This window comes from Magnolia sinica, chromosome 7, assembly GCF_029962835.1.
Source record: "Magnolia sinica isolate HGM2019 chromosome 7, MsV1, whole genome shotgun sequence".
In the NCBI taxonomy this organism is placed as follows: Eukaryota; Viridiplantae; Streptophyta; class Magnoliopsida; order Magnoliales; family Magnoliaceae; genus Magnolia; species Magnolia sinica.
Window position 1 is genome coordinate 80,139,402 of NC_080579.1, and position 24,099 is coordinate 80,163,500.

The window sequence follows — 24,099 nt, forward strand, 5'->3', positions numbered from 1 at the left end:
TTTTGATTTGTTGGCTAGCAGAATCTACTGTCCTGATAAAGTTGTAATTTAGAAGAGCTCACTTCAAATGAGAAAAAATCTCTACAAACATCTAACTATAGCCCAAACGCAACTGACCAAACAGGAATAAAGAAAGAGAAATTCTTTGTAAATGGAATCCATCAGGGTGCATTTGATGCACAATATTGAATCGGATTCGATTGAACGCAGTTATGAGTATAATAAAGTGGAAATAACCAAATTCAAGTTTCCTTCCTAGCATTCATATTCAGATTCTGGGATCCAAATTGCAATGCAATTGCTTGCAAGTTGTATTTGAAATAAGTATAACAGCAATTTGACAGCGACTTACATAGTTGTTAGTAATAAAATACAGTTTTCAATTTGAAATTCCCTCTTTTGATTAAACTGTCTGATTGAAACTTAATACAAGAATCTAAATGCAATTTGTGTTTCAAATTTCTTTTTTCGGTGACACATACCAACCGATCAAGAAACACACTCTAAATCATTTTTTTTCAAGGGAGCTGATCCAATGCCTACTGTTCATGTGCCATAATGTCCCTTTGATTGGATAATCCTCACTGTCTAATAAATAATAATTTTCACATTGAGAATCAGTCATCACAAAGTTATCTTCTCATATTGATCTACTGACCAACAATTAAATGGTTAGGATCATTAGGTCACCGTGATCCTTTTTAAGGCCCTATTCAGACGGTCCGGATCCTATCCATGTACATCACATATTCAGCAAACAATGTAGACCTTGATCAACTAGCTTTGCTAAAGTTTTCATCGGTTTGCTTGCCAGATGAACCTTTTACAACTGGGGTGAGCCAAACAAGCTACCGCTAACTGGCTAAAAAATTGGAGAACAGGGATATTGAGAAATTTCAGGATCCAAGATCATCAAAGAGGATGGATGGGTTTGAAAGGAGCAAACGAGCCATGAGACCTCCTACTTTGATACCACTTCAATGCACGACAATTAACCACTTGCTCTAAAAGCTCGAACTGAAGAGAGGGCGAATCGATCCCTTTCTCATGGCCTAGGCCCCACATCCCATGGGTTAGGACGTCGGCCGAACCCTCCTCGTGGGCCCTGCCTCACACGAGCCACCCGCCTCATATGGGCCGCCCACCCCGAATGTGTCCCTGCATCCCACAGGCTACCTTGCTCGAGCCCAGTGTGAAAAAGCCCCTGCATTACACACACTACCGGATTTGGGAGTGTAGGAAAATATATGTACTTGTGTACATGTCTCCGTGTATTCCTGTGGAGTGCTGTGTTTCTCTTCTCTTCTTCTTCCTATTTCTACCATAGATTATCATAAAAGAAACATATAGTGCTCCACAGGAGTACACAAATAACATACACAACTACATATATTTTCCTGCAGGGAGCATTTCTGCAGGCTGCTTCAAAGAGTTTTGGGGCATTCTTAGCCTATCCCCTATAAATTTTTGGTAGGTATGCTTGGTTAGAATCTGAGATTTTGATGTGATGTGAAGAGAAGCTGACTGTTGAGCTAAGGGCTTGAACCTAGGTATTTTTAGCCTTGGCCCAAAAAGATTTTGTCATAGGTTTCTTTCTAATTAAATGACCACAAATGTCTGACGCAGAACGCATGGACTCTTTATAATCTTGCATTTGATAATTCAAACTTCACCAAGATGACAATCTTTCAAACATGTGGTGCAACATGCATCAAACCATGTTGTGTACATGCATGTGCAGTCGATCTGCAATAGCATGCTTGTATACATAACATAATAGTGAGCACGCTTTCAATAAGGTAAATGTTCATGCTCTCAAATATATATTTTCACAAACACAAACACAGGTGGAATCAAAATCCAGTAAGCATCAATGGTCTAAAGGTTCCACGGCCGTCTTAAAGAGAAGAATGTAAACCTTATCAATGGAGAAGTACAAGAAGCCTCCCAGGGAATGCGTGACATACGAACCAAAGCTCGTCCCCACAATGCAATGCCAAGCTGGGCCATATGATGAATCAAATTCCTGTGACCAAGAAAAATAACTCATTAGAATTTGTCATAGACCACAAATATGATAGCCAGAAATAATTCAATCTCTAAATACAGGGATATCAGTGAGCTTTGCTAAAAACTCACAAGTACCCACTGAAAAAGGGCCATTTGAGCAAGTTTTTATTCTAGGCTCACCCATCAAATGGCATTGCAGCTCTAGGCTTCTAAAATCTGATCTGTTAGTAGACGGGTAGAAGGCACAGGAAAAAACAAAGCACTAAGGGAAAATGATTAATAAACAGAGCACAAAAGCACACATTATAGTTGCATGAAGCATGAAGAAAAGTGGCAACAGATTCAGAGCTGAGACGCATGAGTTTCAAAATGTTAGCAAGTATAAACAGCTAGGAAGTGGGATTGTGAGTGCAAGTCCAAGTGCGATTTGGAACAGGCGAGGCACCTAGTTAGAAGGATTGGGCAACTAATGCACATAGTCAGAGCAGTCATTATTCACAACATGGTAGGCATATGGTCCAACCATTACTGGTATTGATCAGAGAGAGTGATTGGTCATCTGAGGTGCATACATGGAAAAGCTCTGATATGTAACTGCAAGAACTCAGAAAGAGTGTTCTTTCTTTATTGTTTTATTTATCTCTGTATTTTCATGGAACTATAAAAGATAAGAAATTTGGAACAATTTATCCAGTAAATCATGCGGCAGCTCGGAGAGAATATTTCCATTTCAATACAGACAAATGGATAATCTCACAGAAGACTCATACTCCAAACCCCATATATGAATCCGGAAGTTGCCACACGTGTGGAATGTTGCCTATCCATATGCAAGACAAGGCCATTATGCACACTTGTCCAAGTCCAAGCTTCCCATCAGGTGGGCCACACTGTTTTGATCTTCTGGCTAAAAATCAGATCGCTTCTCTCAGGTGGGCCTACATACAAAACAAATGGACGTCTAGAAAAAAAATTTGATGTAGTCATCCACTTGGGTGCAATGGCCTGATTTTTAGGCTAGAAGATCTAAAGAGTGTCTCATCTGATGGAAAGCTCAGTTCTTGCAAACATGTGCACAGCAGCAGGCATGCGTACGTGCATGTGGATGGATAGGGTTCCACATATGTGCAGGTATGACAAACCACTATGCATCCAATGATTTTCCTGTGATATAATCTATACAAATTGATATGCTATCTCACAAGATGTTTGTTGAACTTCCTATGAATAAACCTTGTTAGGACAAAAAGGATTTTAATAAATCCTTCAATAGAGGATTGGAAAAATAAAAAAATAAACAAAGAAACCCCCAACCACCAGGAGAGATTATTGAGAGAGAGAAAGTTAGCCAAACAATCCAATACCTAACCCTCTAATGCAGGAGCATTTTCACACCGGGCTCGAGTGTGGTGGCATGTGGGATGTAGGGGTACACTCGTGGTGAGTGGCCCACGTAACCCATGGATTTGGGGCCCGCGAGGAGGGTTCAGCCGAGGACCTAACCCATGGATTTGGGACCTGGGCTATGAGATAAAGTGATTAATTCATCATGCTCTATCAGTTCGAGCTTTTAGAGCAAGTGGTTTATTGTCCTGCATCAAATTGGTATTTAGAGCAGGAGGTCTCGTATTCGAGACTCCTCACCGGAGGTGATTAATGCGGAGGCATTTTCACACCAGGCTCGAACAGGATTTAGAATCCTACCCTCTCTACGCATTCCAAATAGGCAATTGTGAAATCGACATTCTTAGGTGGACCCTAATGTGCCCCAGCCCAAACCAGGCTAGTTGAGTCAAAGGCCACACGTCAAGCATGGATTGTTCATCAGTTATTTTCATACATAACTTTTTTTTTCTTCCCACTTGTGTGGCTCACCTGATGGATGGACCAGTCTATTTTAGGGCTGCTTCAGATATATAGTGAGGCCCAGCAGATGAACTATCCAGATCTCACCCACATGGTGGGGAGATCAGGATTCAAGATCCTACTCTCACAACTAGCTTTTGCATTTCTCTAACCTTAGTCAGGCAATGTTTCAGCTGTGTCAGTGTTCAAATTGACTCAGTAAAAGGCCGGAGATATCAGTGCTTTATGTGGGTTTCTTTCTTATGCCAACTGATCTGCTAATAATCAGGCAGATAAGCTGGCCAAAGGAGTCCTTTGTAGTGATCTATGTATTTCAGACTACCGGCACATGTCTCTCGAGAGGGATGAAGTCTGAAGAAGCTTTTTCCTCTTTTCTTTTCTTTTCTTTTTTTTTTGGTTTTTTTTTGTTTTTTTTGTTTTTTTGTTTATGTTTTTTTTTTTTTTTTTAAAAAAAAAAAAATTAAAAAAATTGAGTGTTATTTTGATGTGCTCCCTTCTGGATCTGTTCGGCAGTGTTGTTTTGACTGTAGTTTCTCTGTTATGCCTTTTAATAATAATTTCTCTGTTCATCCAAAAAAAAAAAAATTTGTTACTCCATAATAGGAAATCCTTGTTTCAGTTTCCCCCAGTTGGTTGATCATTTGTGACCAATTTCAGGTAGGATGTTAGATACAAGGAAACCTTGTAAGGGGTTTTACCTAAATATTTATTTACTTGGACATTGGAATTGAATTATTATGTATATTTCTCATCCATCCACTTTTGTAACATTCTCTCATCTATAATCATTTTTTGAACGATCAGATCAAAGAGGGCAGTAATTCTTTAAGCTGATATTCAACTTGCAACTTCGTATCAAAGCAGGAGGTCATGAGTTATGTTTCTGTTATTTCCAATGTTCTTTTGACGGAAAAGAGACTTCCCTGAGTGAGTGCCGGATGCTTCATATAGACGTTCACCTCTTCTTATTCGTGTACACGAATTGGTTAAGGACCTATTGCAGATTCAATTTCAGATCCTCTGCGTATCACATTAGGACAATCCAGGATCAACTTCCCAAGTTAGTTTAACATCCAGCTCAAGGCCATGTAGCAAAAATCAAGTTCAAGACTTGTGCTGAGAAGAAGACATTGAAATCCAGCAGGTCTCTGGTCTAGTGGGAATCCAATACTTTGTGCAGGTTCAGTTACATTTCTTGGAAGAAAACAGGTCGAAATCCAAGGGACCGTCAAGAAGAATTGGAAGATACAGCCATCCAGATATTTCAAATATTTTCTTTGTCTAGAAGAAGAAAAAAAAAAAAAAGAGTTTTTGATACTGGAAGGGATGGAATAGTGTAGAAACAGGAATCTCAAAAACACTTCTACAAAAGAAGCATCATATCATTAGGGCAAGAAGTTGGAGACAAAATCCGTGAATGAACGGATATTGAGAGTTATATACACAGAGGTTATTAAAGGGGTTGATTTTTCACATATACGTTATACATATAAATTAATAAATCATATATATTGTAATTATATTAACATTTAGTTGATTTTTTGCAAAAATATCACAAGATTCTCCAAACCACAGCCAGATCTGTTACAGCGATTACAAATGATCAAATAGAGCATGTTACCAGGAGTTCTAAGACAGTCATTTTTTCCCACCAACAACTCACGGGTATAGAATATACAATCCGTGAAAAAGGTGGGTCACGCCATGATTATCACCTGTTACAAAAATCAGGCAGATACACACATGGATGGGTACAACGCCAAAACTAATAGACAGCCAAAGGTATGACTCGGTGTAATTGTGTAGCCCACACAATAAGTAGACAGGCACGATATTCAAATCAGTTGATCAACGATATATGACCAAAATTTTTCACAGATTCGATGATCTATACATGTGACATGTTGGCGTGAAAAATGGCTGCAAGAAATCTCCTGAACCAGCTGCTGAATCTGATCATTTCCCTTGTTCCTCTTATATAATAATCGTCCAATCACTTGCCTCCAATCTCCATGTCCTCATTCACGATGCTCAAATCCTTTCACGTTAGGATCCACTGAAAATTTAAAGGTTTTTATTGAGTCTCTCATCTTTTACAACAATGCAACATTATTATTTAAGATTCCAGATTCCATTGTCCCTTCAAAAGACCCCATATTATTTCAAATGGAAGCATCTTTTGCTCTACTAATCTTCTTTAAATGCCCAATGACATTTGACAAGCTTCACACAATAAATACAACACTTCCTTGCCACCTATAATGTATAATAAGATCTACCGATTACTCCACTCCTTTTCACATAAAACATATAGTTAGGAATCTTTGGTTTTAATGCAGTGATCCAATTGGCCTGGATTTCAACATTGGCGGCCACTTGTGTTAGGTATAATTGGAACTAGACTGCTGTTTCCCCAAATTTACAAAGCACAACATGCAAATCATATTAACGGGATGGCCTGGGGTTAATTTATGTGGGAAATTTATTTATTTATTCATTTTGATTGGTTAAACAAGATTCGTAAAGCCGACCCAAGATCAATGGGACAAGGCTATAATGATGATGGTATTTTTTTGAAGTGCAGGCATGCCAGCACTCAACAAGGAGCAAATGGAATGCATGAGAGGTCGCGAGAGTGAGCATCACTTGAACAGCTGAAATCAAGGGAAAGTAGTGTGCGTGCGCGCGCGGGCGTGCGTGCGCGTATGTGTGTGGTGGGAGGATATAATTCACATGGAATCAGACTCCACAATAGTAGTGAAGTACAATCGGGACACTTGGACAGTCCGGTCCAATCCACCTTTTATGGGCTACAGCCGGACCATCCTAAGATCATTTATAAAGCCACAATCACTTGCCTTTTGCAGGTGAATCACTCGTCAACCCCAGTTCGTTGGGATAAGGATTAGATGAAGATGATGAATCACCTTCCTTTTGCAATAACTGACTATTTGCATCCTCAGCAACAGCCGGATAGCAGATGCCTTGGCCTAAACCTCTTGAACTTTAGAATAAACTGACAGAATTCCCATTGCGGATAATGGAAATGGATGAGAAGGATATAGATTCCATGTATATCTCAGAATCAGGCTTTCCCAAGCATATTGCAAGAAAATCCCTCACAACATTATCGTAAGCTTTCTCCATATCAACCTCACAAAGATGATCTAGACAGGCTATAGATCATCTAAAAGTGATGCAGTGTAAAGCAATGCTTCCTGAAAGTCACTGTATACATGCATACATTAGATGACACCATCCCTCTTTTTGAGCCTGATTCTCAGGCATTGTGCCATTGTGTTTTGCACTCTTCCATAATCCCAGTAAACTTAATTTCCAACCTTTTCCTTGGCCTGGAATAGTTGTTGACCAATAATCATAACAGTGGATAACAGTCAATTCAACAACTCAACACTTGTCACTTTCCCACAGCTTCTCGAACTCAATTCACACCTTCAGAAACAACACTTTCTTTGGCATTGGCCAAGTGTTGACCAATAATCAAAAGGTTTGATCATAGTCAACTCTATACTTGCCACTTTCACAAGCTTTCAAATTCCACTCCACACCTTCAGAGCCCATATTTTTTCAACTCACACTAGCATAACTCAAGATAGGTACCTTGCGCACCCAGAGCCACATGGGTGGAATTCTCATGAGATTCACCCTGTCCATCAGGTACGCTACCTCAGGTCCCAAATATCGTGACCATCCAGAATTTGGGTAGGCCACAACTTAGGAAAAAGTTGGGATAGGAGGGACACCCACCATTAGTTTTGTGTAGGGCCTGCCATGGTGTTTATATACCATCCAATGTCCCTCATCAGGATGAAAGAATTACCTAGAAATTAGTATTCGAAAACAAAGGTGTCCCATCCAAGTGTTGAATCAACCTGATTTTGGGGATCAAGGATAAACAAGGGATGATGCACCTTACGGATGGTTTGGATTTCATGCACATTAAGTTGTTTCCCCCAAACTAGAGAAAGTGACACTGGTAGGTACCTACACAAGGTAGGTAAGAGTTTTCCTATTTGTCCAGTAACATGTTATTTTCATCTTTCATGGATCCTCCTTCCTTTGCGTGATCTTTCCCCTTCAGCACCCTTAAGTAAAATTTTGTTAATGATGAAACCTAAGATAAACAATCATGATTGAAAGGCAATGACATAATATAATCCAACTAGGAGCAAATTAAGGTTTTAATGTAGAACCACCACAAATACGAATTTTGTTCTAACAATCAGAAGTTGTATTGCCTATTTCACAAACCAAGTATACAAGGACTCATAGAAACTCTTCAAGTATAAGCAAACTAGGAAACTAACCACATCAAGAAACTACTTTAAAGCAATGTGCTAAACTGCAAATCTGTGTTTGCCACAATTCAGTCCATTGTGGCAACTCATCTGCCACATACATGGAATACATGTGGATCAATCTAGCCATTCAAATTAGGGGCCACTAAGTAGATACATAACATAAGTTGCACTAATCTAGCAAATCCTAAACATCTTGTTGGTAACCATCAAACGGATAGTTAAAAAATGGTCAGTGGTCCATATTCATCCCACAAAATTGCACATACGTGGAATGTTGGGGAATCGCGGAAGCACACAGAGACGAATCAAGCAAAGTACACGCAATCGCACAACCAAGTCCAAACACGAACAATCCGAACTTTACATGGAAAAACCGTTGCAGGAAAAAAAACCAAGGCACAAACAATTAATGCACTATGAAAGCAAAAATTACAAGAGATAGAGTTTTACTGATTCAAACAAGCCTCGAATCCACTTCACAAGCCCTAGCTATGCCCTTAAAAGCCTTAGGAACGATTTAGAAAGCCCTAGAACTCCTCTACTCCTCCCAAATCCCGACTACACCCAATATATAAAGTATCGCAACCGGAATAGGAAACAATCCCGCACTTACGTAACTTTGCACGTGCGCTCGATGGGACTTCGATGGCATCGACGATCCGTCGATGACATCGAACGCCTTCGATGACATCGAGTAACAACACCAAAACATTCCAGCAACCAACATGGGTTTTTTGGATTTTTCCAATGGCATTGACCTCTACTCGATGGCATTGAGTGGTCTGTTGATGACATCGACAAACCCTGTTGCTTACAGATTTAAGACATCAACAACATGGAATACATGTGGATCAATCCATCCATTCAAATCATGGGCCACTAAGTGGATATATAACATAAATTACAATAATCTAGCAATCCTAAACATCCATCCAGTAATCATCAAACGGATAGTTAAAAAATGGTCAGTGGTCCAGATTCATCTGGCAAAATCAAACAACCAGAATTACTTAAATCCTGTGAGTTTTGGCCTATAGTCTATCAAGTTTGTGACTTTCGAAAGCTCAGAATCCAATTAGAGGATCCCACATAAGTCGAAATATTGCATTTCAGTTCAACTGAGCATCTCTGATACAATCAGATCCTAGAAAATGATGTTAAAGCAATTGAATTTTGTGAAAACGTAACACTAATGGAATGTGGCTTGATTGTATACAGACATAGTGCAATATGTGAAAATCTAACATTTTACAGCAATATCAACACCATCCAATCATGATTGCAACACAAATCTCCATATCAAGAACTAAGAACCCTAATTAAGTAGCCATTCCATTCAAGAACGTCCATGACGGTGTAGTGCATGTGGAGGTACAGGTTTGTTCATCAGGCAGGACTGCAATATTATGTGCTCTAGCCCTAGAGATAGGTCGATCCTCTCATTATCTAGGCCTAGAAAATCGCAAAAGCTTGATAATATGTGAGACGATTAACCTTGTTGGTTGTCCACCATAAGCAGTGTTCACACTCCATGATCTGAGCCATTCAGCATGTTGAACCCAACATGGATAGCCCAAGGGAAGAAAATCATACTGATGGATTATTCCCATCCCTATGGGTTGCCCACCATAACTACACTCCATAATCTAAACGGTTCATCTTGTCGACCTCGCCATGGATAGCCCGCGATGAGAAAATCACACTTATGGATATGATCCAGTGGATCCTTTGCATTCAAATGCTTGTCTAGCAAAACTTTTGTGCAGTGGGTCACCCCTGACAATGCTCATTAGATGAACGCCCACAATTAGCGGACACATAGTACAATATCTTCGTACCTGGTTGACAACCAAACTATCTAAACCTAAAACCATAATGTGAATTCCTACCTCAGTGGTTGTAGCAAGCCCCTGCCACACAAGGCTCTATAGGGCTCACCTTGATGTTTGTGTGACATCCGCTCCATCCATCGGTGGCACCAACTATAATGTTAAGATGTGAGTTCAAAAACCAGGCAGATTCAAAACTCAAGTGGGACACACCACGAGAAACAATGGGGTCGGGAACGTCCACCATTGAACCCTTCTCGGGGCCCACCAAAATTCTAGATCAAGCTGATATATTCCGTTCGTGGTGGAAATCATCTTACAAATGGGTTGGATGGCACATATGTTACTTCACAAAGGCTAAGAACTAAAAAGATCTTATTTTTGTAAGGATGGTGGTTATTGTGTATGCATCAGGCAAAATCTCTTTGGCCTTATCTGAAAAGCAGAAGCATCATAGGAAGGGGCCGAACACAACTGGGTCGCTATCTTTATAGTAGTTACACCCCACAAGAGTGCACTGGATCGATAGCAGAAAAGTCCCTAGGATTTAAACAGCTCACCTCAAACATATACTCAACTCTGGTTGCACCATCAAATCGAACCAAGAAACTATAGGGGACTTTGGTTGCACAAGGATTTCAAAGAGCAAAGAAAGAATAGGCAGTGGTTTTTTCCCTATCTTGGTTCAGACTATGCCAGTTTATATAGAGATAGCAGAGACTCTCTTTCTATAATGGTCTGAGACAATTACAAAATTAAAGAAAGGCCATTACAAAGATTAAAGAGAAGAAAGTTACAAAGATGAAAGAGAAAACTATTACACAAGTGTTTGATTTTAGAAATTTATAATAATAATAATAATAATAATTTTTTAAATAAATATAAAAAAATAAAAAATAAAAGATTACACTTGGCAAGGAACATAACCACACACACTGCACTGCGCCGACAGCCATACCCCAATGCAACTCAAAAGATTTAAAAATTGTATAAAGGCATGCCCTATTCGATGTACAATCTCTAGGAGGAGCTCAAGATTGGCAAGGAACATAACCACACACTGCACCTATCCAATGTGGGACAAACGCAAAAACATCACCATGTTTGTTTTGAAACCGCCATAAACACAACAATCTACCCCCTTTCTATAATGGTCTGAGACAATTACAAAATTAAAGAAAGACCATTACAAAGATTAAAGAGAAAACTATTACACAGATGTTTGATTTTAGAAATTAAAAAAATAAAAAATAAAATAAATTTAAAAAAAAAAAAAAATTACACATGGCTAGGAACATAACCACACACATTGCATTGAGCCGCACCGACAGCTATACCCCAATGCAACTCAAAAGTTTTAAAAATTGTACAAGGGCATGCCCACCCTGTGCTATTTAATGTGCAATCTCTAGGAGGAGCTCAAGCCTGTCTTTTCTCATAAGTTTGTTTTAAAGCTCTTCCCTATCCAATATGGGACAAACACAAAAACATCACCATGTTTGTTTTGAAACCGTCATAAACATAACAATCTACCCCCATTTCAAAACAAACAAACAAAAAATATTTTTTTATAAAACTTTGTGCAATCAGGAAAAATACAAATAGATATAGGTAGATTGTTATCCACAACTTGAACATTTATCCACGACTTAACTTGATTCTTATAAGAATATTAGTAAACTGAGTCTTGAACTAATATTCTATTACTATACAACTCAAGTTAATTCACTCATATTTTTCATCCACTACAACCAATCCTGCACATTACAGCAGCCTGCGAAATCCTGTTTCATGAGAGCGATTCAGGCCCAAATCTGATAGGAATTAAGCAACCCCACTTCTACACTAATATAGGTGACTCTATCAACAGCATGCATCCCCACCCCCACTGTTTCCTGTGGTGCAGCCCATTTGAATTCTGGATCTGCGTAAGATGAGCTAGTGCAACCAATAGACGGAGTGGATGTCACCAGATAAATCAAAGTGGGCCCCACATCTTTTTGTGGCACAAAATTCGCATCCCTAAAACCACAAACGGTCAAAAAAAATCAACGACCTGCATTCAACATACAAGTATAGCCCACCCGATTTCCCCGGATGAGCGGAACGGACCTCCGACATGTCCGCCACGATGGCCAGATGGTAACCTGAGAGAGATAGAGAGAGAGAGGAGGAGGAGGAGCTTGCCTTTTTGAGGGCGAGTGCGAGGCGCTTGCTGTCGAGCTTGCTGTGGTTGTGGCTTTTGTTGTGGTTGTTGTTGTTGGTGGTGGTGTTGGAGGGTTGCAGCATCATGGCGTCGAGCGAGTCGCGAGCGCACCTGAAGGCTCGGTCTTGCAAGGGGAGAGGCATGTCAGCAGCTCGGACTCGAACATTGAGCCGCTGCAGCTGCTCGTGCTGCTCGCTCTCCTTCTTCTTCTGTATAAGACCGCTCAGGAATCGGCTCCTCCTTTCCAGCTCTTCTTCCGCTCCTTCCATCATCTCATTTTCTCATCTCAACTCCTCATTTTCTCCTCTCCCTCTGCAACTGCTGCGAGTACTCTTCTGTCTTCTCTTCTGTCTTCGATGCCGGAAAAAGGAGAGGAGAAACGAGGCTTCTCGAGTGCAGAGCAACAACGTCTTCTTTTTATTTCTTCTTTTTTACTTTTTCTTTTGGGTATAGAGAGCGGGATCCATTCTTTCAGTGCTTCTCGATAGGGTACCGTACACGTGGCAGTTGTTTATCGTGATCAGAGCCATGTGACCGGCAGGCAACAGACGTTGATTGGCTTGACCAAAAGTTTCATTGTCCGGATTATCTTAACCGCCAGACGAACCTTTTGCTATTAAACCGCGCTAGCCTGATTGTACGCGACTTGTCCGCCACCTAACGGTGTGGAGGGATCCTTACCGTGGGACCCACCTCGATGTATGCGTTTTATATCTAGTCCGTTCATTCTCTTTGCCAGCTCATTTTAAAGCATGTGCCAAAAAAGATGAAATAGATTAAAGTCTCAGGTGGACGACACCACAAGAAATAGTGTAATTGACAATTAAGAGCTTTTTAAGTCCTAGAGTACTTAAATTTTCATGTTTTTACTAAAAAAAATTACCGTATTTTAACAATAGAGACCCAATTAAAACATCAACATTTCCATCTACTTTTTTATTTTACGGTACGTGGTTTTGCTAACTATGGCCACACCAGCACTTTCCTGTTATTCATCTTTTTGTCTTCTAGTATTCATTTGTACGCTGCTGATCAAAATGTCTAAGATGACCTAAGCATTTGTGATTTTTGGACCATGGACCACTAACCTTTACAAATACCAATGGGTTGTGTTCTTGTCCATGCATGAACATGTGGGGAGATGACAACCACACAGAAAAATGTTGTTGGGCCTCGTTCGCAAGAGCACTTACGAATGTGGAACATACATACAAGATCTTGTAACTCCGTTAGGTCGTCCACACCTTTTATATTTTTCTGGCGTAAAAATCCAGCCATGTTATTTTCTTGGTGGGCCACATTGTGCCAAATAAATGGATGGCTACAACCATTTTTAAATATTTCCACTGGGCCCCACATAACTTCTATCTCCAGGAACTCTCGAATGGGGAGGCACAGGGAATCCGCGTCCCACCGGGTACGTTCCCGAGCACAATGATAAGACCGTCGGTGGGCCCCGCTCATATGAAGAATGGACGGTCAAAATACGGCCAATGTGCCGTACCCAACATGCATTGGTGGGCCACTAGGTCGGTTACCACTTACCATACTGGCTTTTGGAATCTGGAACATATGGGAGGGGCATGGCTCCGGTGGATCCCTTGATTGCGGGGCCCATCTTACTGTATGTGGGTTACATCAACGACGTCCGTCCTTTTTGAAGGATCATTTTAGAGAATGATCTAAAAAACGAAGCAGATACAAATCTCAGATGGGCCACACCACAGGAAACTACGGTGATTGAATATCCACCATTAAAAGCTTTTTGGGCACACCGGAATATTTATATTCCATCCAACCTGTTGACAAGGTCACAAAGACATGGATGAAGGGACATACAAATTTCAGTATGATACAAAACTATTGTAGCCCACAATAAGTTTTTAATGATCGATCACCACGGTTTCTATTGTGTAGCTTACGTAAGATTTGGATCTGCATCATTTTTTTGGATCATGCCCTAAAATAATATGTAGAAACGGATGGACGTCGTGGATGTAAAGTTAATAGTTCGAGGTGGGCCCCACAGCAAGGGATCCACCGAAAAAGCGCCCATTTAGGAGGACATGGGTGTAGTCCACGTCAAGAACGGTCCCAACCTTTCGCACGTATGCCAGACGGGCACTGTAATGACGTGGACCACTAGACCGTAATAGTCTAGAAGTCTACGGCACCTGTCGTACGCAGGTGGTAAAACACTCAGCTCTGTGCATCCATTGCGTCGTACATGTGAAATGTCCATCAACTGACAACCATACTTCAACCGTACGATTGAAACGCTGATAAAATCTCACGCGGGCCACACCAATCATAATAATAATATAAAATTACTCTCAAAATCTTAAATTCCCACCGTGTGGCCCGCTTGAGTTTTCTATCAGGAAGATTGTGTATCTTCTGTTCATCGCAGTGAATTAGACATGACTGACGGGTAGATGGAAGACCCAGAACCCACGAACAAACCTATGGTCAGTATCTCATTCTGATTGTTCCATGTGGTGTGGCCCATCTTATCTGTGAACCTTGTTGATTTCTGACCTCAGAGCCTCATATATAGGATAGAATCTGATGGACATTGTGGATTCTACATTTACAACCTGACGGCCCACAGAATTGGGTGTTTTACGCACTGCGTAAAGCAGGCGTTGTATATTGCGCAGCGGATTGCAGTCCGGTGCGTCCGGACCGGAAACGGATTGGCTACTCCCCCTGACACCAGCCAATGGCTGGTGGTCGGTGCTCTGTGGGGCCCACCATGATGTATGTGTTTCATCCATGCCGTCCATCTATTTTTATAGATCATTTTAAGGTATGAGACCAAAAATGAGATATATCCCAATCTCAATTGGACCACATTACAGGAAACAGTGTTTAATGAGCGTCGACCATTAAAAACATTTTGGGGGCCATAAAAGTTTTGGATCAAGCTGATTTTTGTTTTTTTCCTTCATCTGGGCCTGTCTGACCTAATCAACAGATTGGATTTCAAATAAACAGTACAATGGGCCTCAGGAGGATATTAATGGTGGATATCCAATAAATATTGTTTTCATGTGGTGTGGTTCACCTGAGGTTTTTATATCTTTCCTTTTTATGATCAAGCCTAAAATGACCTTTAAAAATGGATGAACAGAATGGATGAAACACATACATCATAGCGGGGCCCACAGAGAACTGACCACCAGCCCCGGGGCTGGTGTCAGGGGGAGTAGCCAATCCGTTTCCGTCCGGACCCTTCCTCCCGAGGAGGCAGTGGAGAAGACCGCGGTTGCATGAGATGACCGTAATTCCACTGATTTTTAATTCGAGTCCAACCACCGATTGGATGATGTCCTAATCGTTCATCAGGTGGGCCCCACCTCGAAGATGACCTGACCCAAAAAACTGTCATGTCTACTGGTCGGAAGGACCACAAAAATTCACATTGAATGTGGACAATTTATCAAGTTATTTCATGCGTGCTTTGTTCATGGAAGTGTCTAGCTTAATTTGATTAGTCGATCTGCTTGAATTTTGGGTCAGGTCAGTTTCATGGTGGGCCCTGCCTGATGGATGGCTTAGATGCCCCACTCATGTGCCACGTGAGACGGTGTAGAGGTCCGCACGCTTAGCAAATCTTAGAGGACGTGGTGTAGCAGAAACTCTTGTCACTAAAAATTAGCGGCCGAGATGGGCCCACCGGTCAAGAACCCATCACAGCCATAAATTTGGCTAGATGGACCATCTGGTGGGACAACTAATGAGGATGATCTAACCGTCTTGCCTCATTTTGTGGAAGGGCAACAGGTCAATACAACTGATAAGACGAACCCAACCGTCCGTGCAGGCCACAAATGAACGGATGGTAGCAAAAAGCAAGGACCATTCACACTCCATTGTCAGAATTCCTCTAGTTGAACGGTTAGGATTCGTAGTCCAGTCTTGGGATGCATGTGGTGGGCCCGGTGGATGACCGTTATGGATCATATAAGATAACATATGTACCGTTCTGGACCTGGCTAGTATATTTACTGCGTTTTAAATGATTCATGTTCTGAAGTCCGTGTTACCCAGGCCATTGTGGGAAACGGATTGGCTACTCCCCTGCCACCACCCAATGGCTGGTGGACTGTCCTCTGTAGGGCCTATGATGTATGTGTTTCATCCATGCTGTTCATCTATTTTTATAGATCATTTTAGGGAACGAGACGAAAAAATGAGGTATATCCCAATCTCAAGTGGACCACATTACAGGAAACTGTGTTGAATGAGCGTCCACCATTAAAAAAAAAATTGAGGCTGTAAAAGTTTTGGATCAAGATGATATTTGTTTTTTCCCTTCATCTATGTCTGTATGACCTAATCAATAGATTGGATGTCAAATAAACAGTACAGTGGGCCTTAGGAGGATTTTAATGGTGGGTATCCAATCAATATTGTTTTCCTGTTGTGTGGTCCACCTAAGATTTATATCCATTTCATTTTTGGTACCGAGCCATAAAATGATCTGTAAAAATGGATGAACGACATGATGAAACACATACATCATGGTGGGGCCTACAGAGCACCTAGCTAGTGGGGGCAGGGGGAGTAGCCAATCCGTTTCTGCCTGTGATAAAAATTTGTTCAATGGCGTGGTTGTGAACTATCACAAATATTTAATGAGTGATATTCAAACCCATGATTTTTTATTTTTATTATTGCATTTTCTAAAAATGAGCTACCCGACCGGATAAAAAGGGTGAATTTCTTACAAACATCAGATACCACGTAGTTGCCGGCGCAGTAACTTCGCCGCCTCTTGCAGGAAATCCGAGCTTTTACGGGTGGGCCCCACGTAGCTTCTGCTACAGAAACTTGATGTTTGCATGCCATTTCCGGGGCACAGGCCATTGGTATCCACTAAGCGAGAAATCACGGCGTGAATTGCGGGAGTTTGTATTGAAGAGCGATTAATTTGAAAGTCTTGTCGGCCTCATTCCTTGTTTCTATTTGCACACATGCCTCGCTTTTAATAATACTCTATATTTTCCTTCCCATGAAGCCACCCTCGCGATTATAACCGTTAATCTGGTTGGCCTAAAACATCTGGCTACAAAAATCACGTAAAACTTTCTTTAAAAAAAATAAAAAAAAAGAAGTAAATGATCTTGTGCCGGTGGAATCGGTACGCAGAAATCTCCTACCACCCAACAATGGTGGGTAGCGGATTGCGTACTGAATAAACTCCGCGAGGTTCATCATGATTTATGTATTTGATCCACTCCGTCCATCCCTTTTATCGTATAATTTTAGGGCTTGAGCCCAAAATGAAGCATATCTAACACTAAAACGGACCACACAATAGGAAACAGTGTGATTTGAACATCTACTATTGAAAATTTCTTGGGAGCCACATAATTTTTGGATCAAGCTTATTTTTATGTTTTCTATTCAAACATGTCTTTATGATCTTATGAACAGGTTGGATGTCAAATAAACATCACTATGGAGCCTAGCAAGGTTTCAATGGTTGAAATCATTATTTCCCACTATTTCCTTGGTATGATCCTCTTGATCTTTGGATATGCTTCAATTTTGGGTTCAACCCTTTAAATTATTTGGAAAAATGGATGAACGGCATGGATAGGCTACATACATTCACGGTGGGCCCAACTGCGTTTACTCACAACCATTACAGCGTACCGAGAGTAACTCAGTATGCAAACTGATTTTGGGTAGGTATAATAAGAAAATTGGAAATGCACGTAAGAAATCCACGTGTTAACGGGAAGCAGATTTACAGTGTGGCACGAGGTAGCCCAAGCTTAATGGGGCTCATCGTGATGTATGTACTTAATTATTTCTGTTCATCAATTTCGCCAATGCATTTTAAGACATGAGCCCCAAAAAGATGCAATCCAAAAATCAAGTGGATCACAACAAGGAAATTTGTGGGATTGAATGCACACTATAAAAAATATATCCAACTCACATAAGTTCTAGATCAAGCTTATACTTGTATTTTCTCTTCATTCATTTCGATATCACCTCACCGGCATGTTGGATGGCAAATAATGACCGTAAGAAGCTTTCGACAATAGGTGTTGCCCTTAAATGAGCTGGCAAAACAAATGAATGACATGAATAAATACATACATCATGGTGGTCCACACAGGATAAACACATACATCATAGTGGGCCACCCAGCGTGCTACATAATATCCCTCTCGGGAAATCATATTGTGTATTGAGTTACCCAGTAGGCTTTTATCTTACATGGTAAACTCTCCCAGACCGACCATGAATGTATGTGGTTTATCCACACTGTTTATCTTCTTTTTTTCTGCCTCATTTTAGGGGCTGAGCCCAAAATTAAAGTATATCTAAGGATCAAGTGGACTATACCACACCACACCACAAGAAACACTAGGAATAATGATTTCCACTGTTGAAACTAAGGACCTAAAGTGATGCTTATTTTTCATCCCACCCATTCATAAGAAAAAAAAAGACATGGATGAATTGAAAACTCAAATATCAGCTTGATCCAAACTTCTATATCAGCTTGATCCAAACTTCTGTGGCCCCCAAGAAATTTCAAACTGTAGAGGTTCAATTCACATTTTTTCATGTGGTTTGGTTCACTTAAGGTTTGGGAATGCTTCTTTTTGGTATCAAGCCCTAAAATTACCTGTTAAAATGGATGAACAGAGTGGATTTAATATATAAGTCACTGTGGACCCTACAGAGTTTACTCAGTCCACTTGAGTAACTCAGCAGGCCCTCTGCTCTCGGGGCCGTTGCAGATAACGTGCGCGTGGGCGGAAGCGGATTGCGCACTGAGTAACTATACTGTGTAAACTCTGTGGGGTCCACCGTGATTTAAATATTTTATCTACTCCATCCATCCATTTTAACATATAATATGAAGTCTTGAGCGCAAAAATGAAGTATATCCAAATCTCAAGTGAACCTCCCCTCGGGAAAAAGTGTGAATTGAAATTTTACCGTTGAAAATTTACTGGGGCCACAAAAGTTTTGGATCAAGATTATATTTGTGTTTTCCTTTCATCCATGTACGTGTGATATTATGATCAGGTTGGATGACAAATAAACATCAGTGTGATCCCTAGCAAGGTTTCAACGGTGGAAATCATTATTCCCACTGTTTCCTGTGGTGGTCAACTTGAGATTTTGGAATAATTAAATTTTGGACTTAACCACTAAAATCATCTGGAAAAACTAATGGACGGCGTGGATAACCCACATACATTCACAATAGGCCCAACTGACACGTACTTCAGATTCAAACTGTCCAAATTCGATAGAAAGATTGTCCGATAATCAGACGATAGGTTTTTATAGTTTATCTGATCTCGAAAACATGACCTATGTACCACTGTCTGGGCAGTACGGATTTTTAGGCACATCTCCACTTCTCTGATGCATAATGCCAATTGCTTCGGAAAAATTTGTCTTCGCAGTCCTTAATGGGAAACTTGGGCTCAAAGACACCCAGATCCATAGCTCAATTGGCCGAGTGAGTGGAGATACCTTGTTTCAACACTTGAGGTCTTGGTATCGATCCCTCGAGGGGGTGGCCAACATGGAGCGTGTGTACTGACATGGGTGTGTACTAACAAGCTAATTCAAAAACACAAAAAAAAAAAATTTGGGCTCAAAGACTGTGAAATCTTAATAAAATGTGTAGCTGCTTGAACGGTTGTGAAATCTTAATAAAATGTGTAGCTACTTGAACGGTTGAGATTTCTGAAGTTCAAGTGGCCCACACAATAGAAAACAGTTGTGATTGAACACCCACCATTAGATACTTTCTAGGAGTAGAAGTTCTAAACTAAGTTTATGTTTTTTTTGTTTTTTTTTTAAATTACCTTCATTCAAGTCTAAATTACTTCTTAAACAGAATTTAATAATAAATAAACATAACAATAAGTCTTTGGAAGGTTTCAACAAGGACATCGTTCCCCTTGTTTCCTATACTGTGGTCCACTTTAAAGTTGGATTTGCCTCAGGTGTGGGATATGCCTCAGGTGTGGGCTCCTACACTAAAATAAGTTGGCAAAACAAACTCTGTAAATATAACCCATCCATCATGGTGGCCCCATAGAGGTTAGAGTTACGGATAATTTTTGCTCCTCTTCATCTCCTCCTTCCACACCTGTCATGTGCCATAACCCTAGTCTTAGCACTACGCGACGACGGATTCTCTGGTACATCATAGTTGCATCACAAGCTATGCATCAAAAGCCTCTCGTGGAGATGAACTTTTCTTGTGTACCATACATATGGCCATGCTTGTGGGCTGTTCTGTATTGTCAATTTGTTAAAGTCCCTCAATATGCATTGATACACCATCCTTCAACTACTTAAGTTTTTAGATCAAGTGATTTTTTGATATGGTATCAGAGCAGAAGGTCATGCATTCGAATCCACATCCGTTGACTTCCCTAGTGAAAGATGAGCAAAGACATGAGACACATGAAGTAGCCATTTACATGTTCATTTATTTCTTAAATTATGGCCCACCTAATGAGTGAACTGGCTCATTTTTTAACCATTTTGTATGGTGGGACCACCTCATAGAAAGCTTGGATTGTTCCATTCTTGACTCCAATGGATTTCAAAGGCCTGTTTACATTATAAAGTATTTTCATATTCATCCATTATTATAATAATAGTTTTATCTATTGATTGAAAAAAGAACTCGGACACAGCCAAACAGGACAAGTTGACTCAAAAACCTAGACATGGGTCATAAATTTTCACTAGGTCTAAAATATCTTTAGCCAGAACGGATTGTTCATTAGGTTCAGGGGCACATTTCATTGGCTACCACACAAAAAATAACATTGATCAGGCAAATATTAACCATTTACCAATGTCCTTTAACATGGACGGCTAAGATCATTTATATAAAAATAGATCAAATCAACAATGTAATCCATTCATTTGTTACCGCTCATCATGTATTGCTTATGATTTTAAAGAATTAGGTTTTTCAGGCAATTGTAGCCATCCCATCCATGGCATGGAAAAAGGATGGCTATGGAAAATATGCCTAATCAAGTATAGATTAAATTCTCCAATTTGTGCCATTTTGGTACCTAAGATCATGAAATGCATTGTGGACTTAATGGACGGTTCAAATCAGTCGATGGGACTGTCAAATTGATGCAACCAGGAGCTTGGGCTGATTAACATTTTATATCTTGGACGATTTTGCTCCTAGATGACTTATGGTTTTTAAGTAATTACCAAAAATTGAGAGTTCACATGATACAACCAAACACATACAATTGGATTTGGGTCATGCTCTTACGAAGCAAGTCCTTTATATGTCATGTCACCTTCTGTGGTGGAAATACAATAAATAAAAGTTCTCAATTGGATTATTTCAATCCTTTGATAATTTTACTATTTTGGACATGATCAGTCACGATACCATTTGAAAAATCAATGTATTGAAATGTTCAATCTCTGAGTATTTGTTTTTGCTTTTTTTTTTTTTAACACACGCGCACACACCACCACACACTCACGCTTTAGTGGGATGTCACCACCTATCGGTGCTCAAACCCGTGACCAGGTGTTGAAACTCTTAAGAGTCTACCACTGGAGCTAGAGCAAGGACCTGGCAATGGTCATAGCATATTTTATTGAAATAATGCTTGGATGCGTTCGGCAAATCCTCCTACACTTGTGTAGAGCCGTACACCTGAACATGTGGGAACTGGTGGAAATATGAACTATTTGTATGAGATATGAGTCCATTATACTTGGATGGCTTGAAAATTGTAAGATCATAAGTTATAGTGGTCTAGATTATTCTCCAAGCCTAGCTCCTATTGTCCAACGTAGGCCCAAGCCTAAATTTGGCCTATGATGGGCCAAAATAGTCCAGCTCAACATATATTTGTTATGGGTTTGAGCTCCATATGAATGAGAGGGAGAGAGAGAGTTGTGAGTTGATGCAATAGAGAGAGGTGGCATGAGTTGGTGAGAAAGACAAAGTTGTGGGTTGTAGGAGTGGAGCAAGATAGAGAAGCGAGAGAGATGCTGTGAAGAAGAGAAATGGGCGTTATAAATCGGGCCAGGCTGACAGATTGTTGTACAACGTCCAAGCCGCTTGATTGAAAACGTTTTTAAATTTTAAGCCTGAGCCCGTCGCTGGACCCGAAATTCCGCCCAACTCTAGCTTGAAGCGGGCTAGGCATAAAAGCCAGATGAGCTAGCCCGGCCCATTATAGCCTTGCTTTGTATGGGCTGCAAAGGAAAAACTTAAAAACTGGCGCAGATTTGGTACTGCCCCACCTGTTCGAAGCTAAGGCTTCAAGGTGCCACCGTGATGTGTGACTTTCATGTACACTGCCAATCTAGTTTTTCTTATCATTTCAATCCTAAAAATGCAGATCAAAGATACAAGTAGACTACACCACAAGAAACACCCATGCTAAGGACGCCCACCATGTTGTTTATTTTCCATCCAACCTGTTGATACGGTCGTATACACATGGATGAAGTGAAAACCAAATATCATTTTGATCCAAAACTTCTGTGGTCCTTAATAAATTTTCAATGGTACGAGATTAATCCCCTCTGTGTAGTCCTCCTGAGTCTCAGATCTTTCTTATTTTGGGGCTCGTATTCTACAATCATTTGGAAAAATGGATGGATGGTGTGGATGGAATCCATACATCACACTGGCCCTTAAGAACTCAGCCTGTCCCAAGCTAGGAGCAGGTCGCCCCCCTAAAAAGTGTGATTGCGTGTAAGAGTGTTCTTGCCGCTTCCGTGGGGTGAAGAACTTAATTTGCATGGGATACCTACCATCCATTCGGTGCGCCACCTAATGTTTGCCCTTGGCTCTTAACATCATACTCATTCAAAAATCAAATATGCCTTTAAAATCTTCTAAATTAATATGGTGTGGCTCACTTGAATTTCATAACAATCTGACTTATAGAATGTCCTTTCATCCTATTGATTCACTTATGATGAATTGATCGATTGGATTGCATATATAAACACAGGGGCCCACACTCAACTAATGGTGGATGTCCCATCCCAACACTTTCCCATCGTTTGTGGCCTACTTTGAGTTATGTCGGCCATAGCCAACACACCTGATGGAGAGGGCCCATGTATTGTTATGTGTAGAGAGGTTAGTGGCCATTTTAGGAGCTAGGCCATAAAGTGTAAAGTGGAATTGCAAAGGACAGTTATGCATGTAGTGTGGAGATCAATGAAGCTTTATAAAAGGCATACCCGATTGAGATGCCATAGCCATGGAAGATGGCCTGAATCTTACTCACTTTATACCCTTAGAGAAGCACTATAATAGGATAAAAAGCTTCAGTCGTATGCAAGCTTGGGACCCAGCCTTGTTTATATAGCTTAGAGGGTTGAAGAATTTGAAACCCGTCGAAACTCCTCTCCGTAAGGCTCTACATGAATTTGTTAATCCTAATCCAATTAGAATATTGTGCGTGTGACACAGTTGTAGTGTACCACTCCTTACACGATTTTAGATGAATCACAACTGATTGGGGTTGACTGGTACTCCCAATCACACTATTCAACCCTTAGGGTAATCCAGACCGTTGATCAATAAAGTGTAACATCTTGGATTTTCACTATTTTGGATTTTCAAAAATCCATCAATTTAAAAAAAAATTCAATTAACCTAAATATTACTTAATAACCATTAGCACTCAATGTTAGTGTATACAGGGGTGGTACTAGTAAAGAACCGCACTAGTCCGATTAATCAGTTATAGTAAGCCAATGAATCCGTCCGATCACTTGAACATCAGGTGTAGTGTAATGACCCGTCGAACCAGAACAATGTCTTGGGGCGTCTACGAAGGATTTGCCACAGGACCGT

At 40.5% G+C, this 24,099-nt stretch overlaps 1 protein-coding gene across 1 annotated transcript; it reads right to left on the minus strand.

Moving 5' to 3' along the window:
* Positions 1–1,618: 1,618 nt before the first annotated feature.
* On the minus strand, positions 1,619–12,644 carry LOC131251513 (uncharacterized). Its single transcript, XM_058252266.1, has 2 exons — positions 12,215–12,644; positions 1,619–2,026 (listed from the first exon to the last, which is right to left on the minus strand). The coding sequence occupies exons 1-2, from the start codon at positions 12,503–12,505 to the stop codon at positions 1,871–1,873; spliced, it is 447 nt and encodes a 148-aa protein (XP_058108249.1). The 5' UTR covers positions 12,506–12,644; the 3' UTR covers positions 1,619–1,870.
* Positions 12,645–24,099: the final 11,455 nt, after the last annotated feature.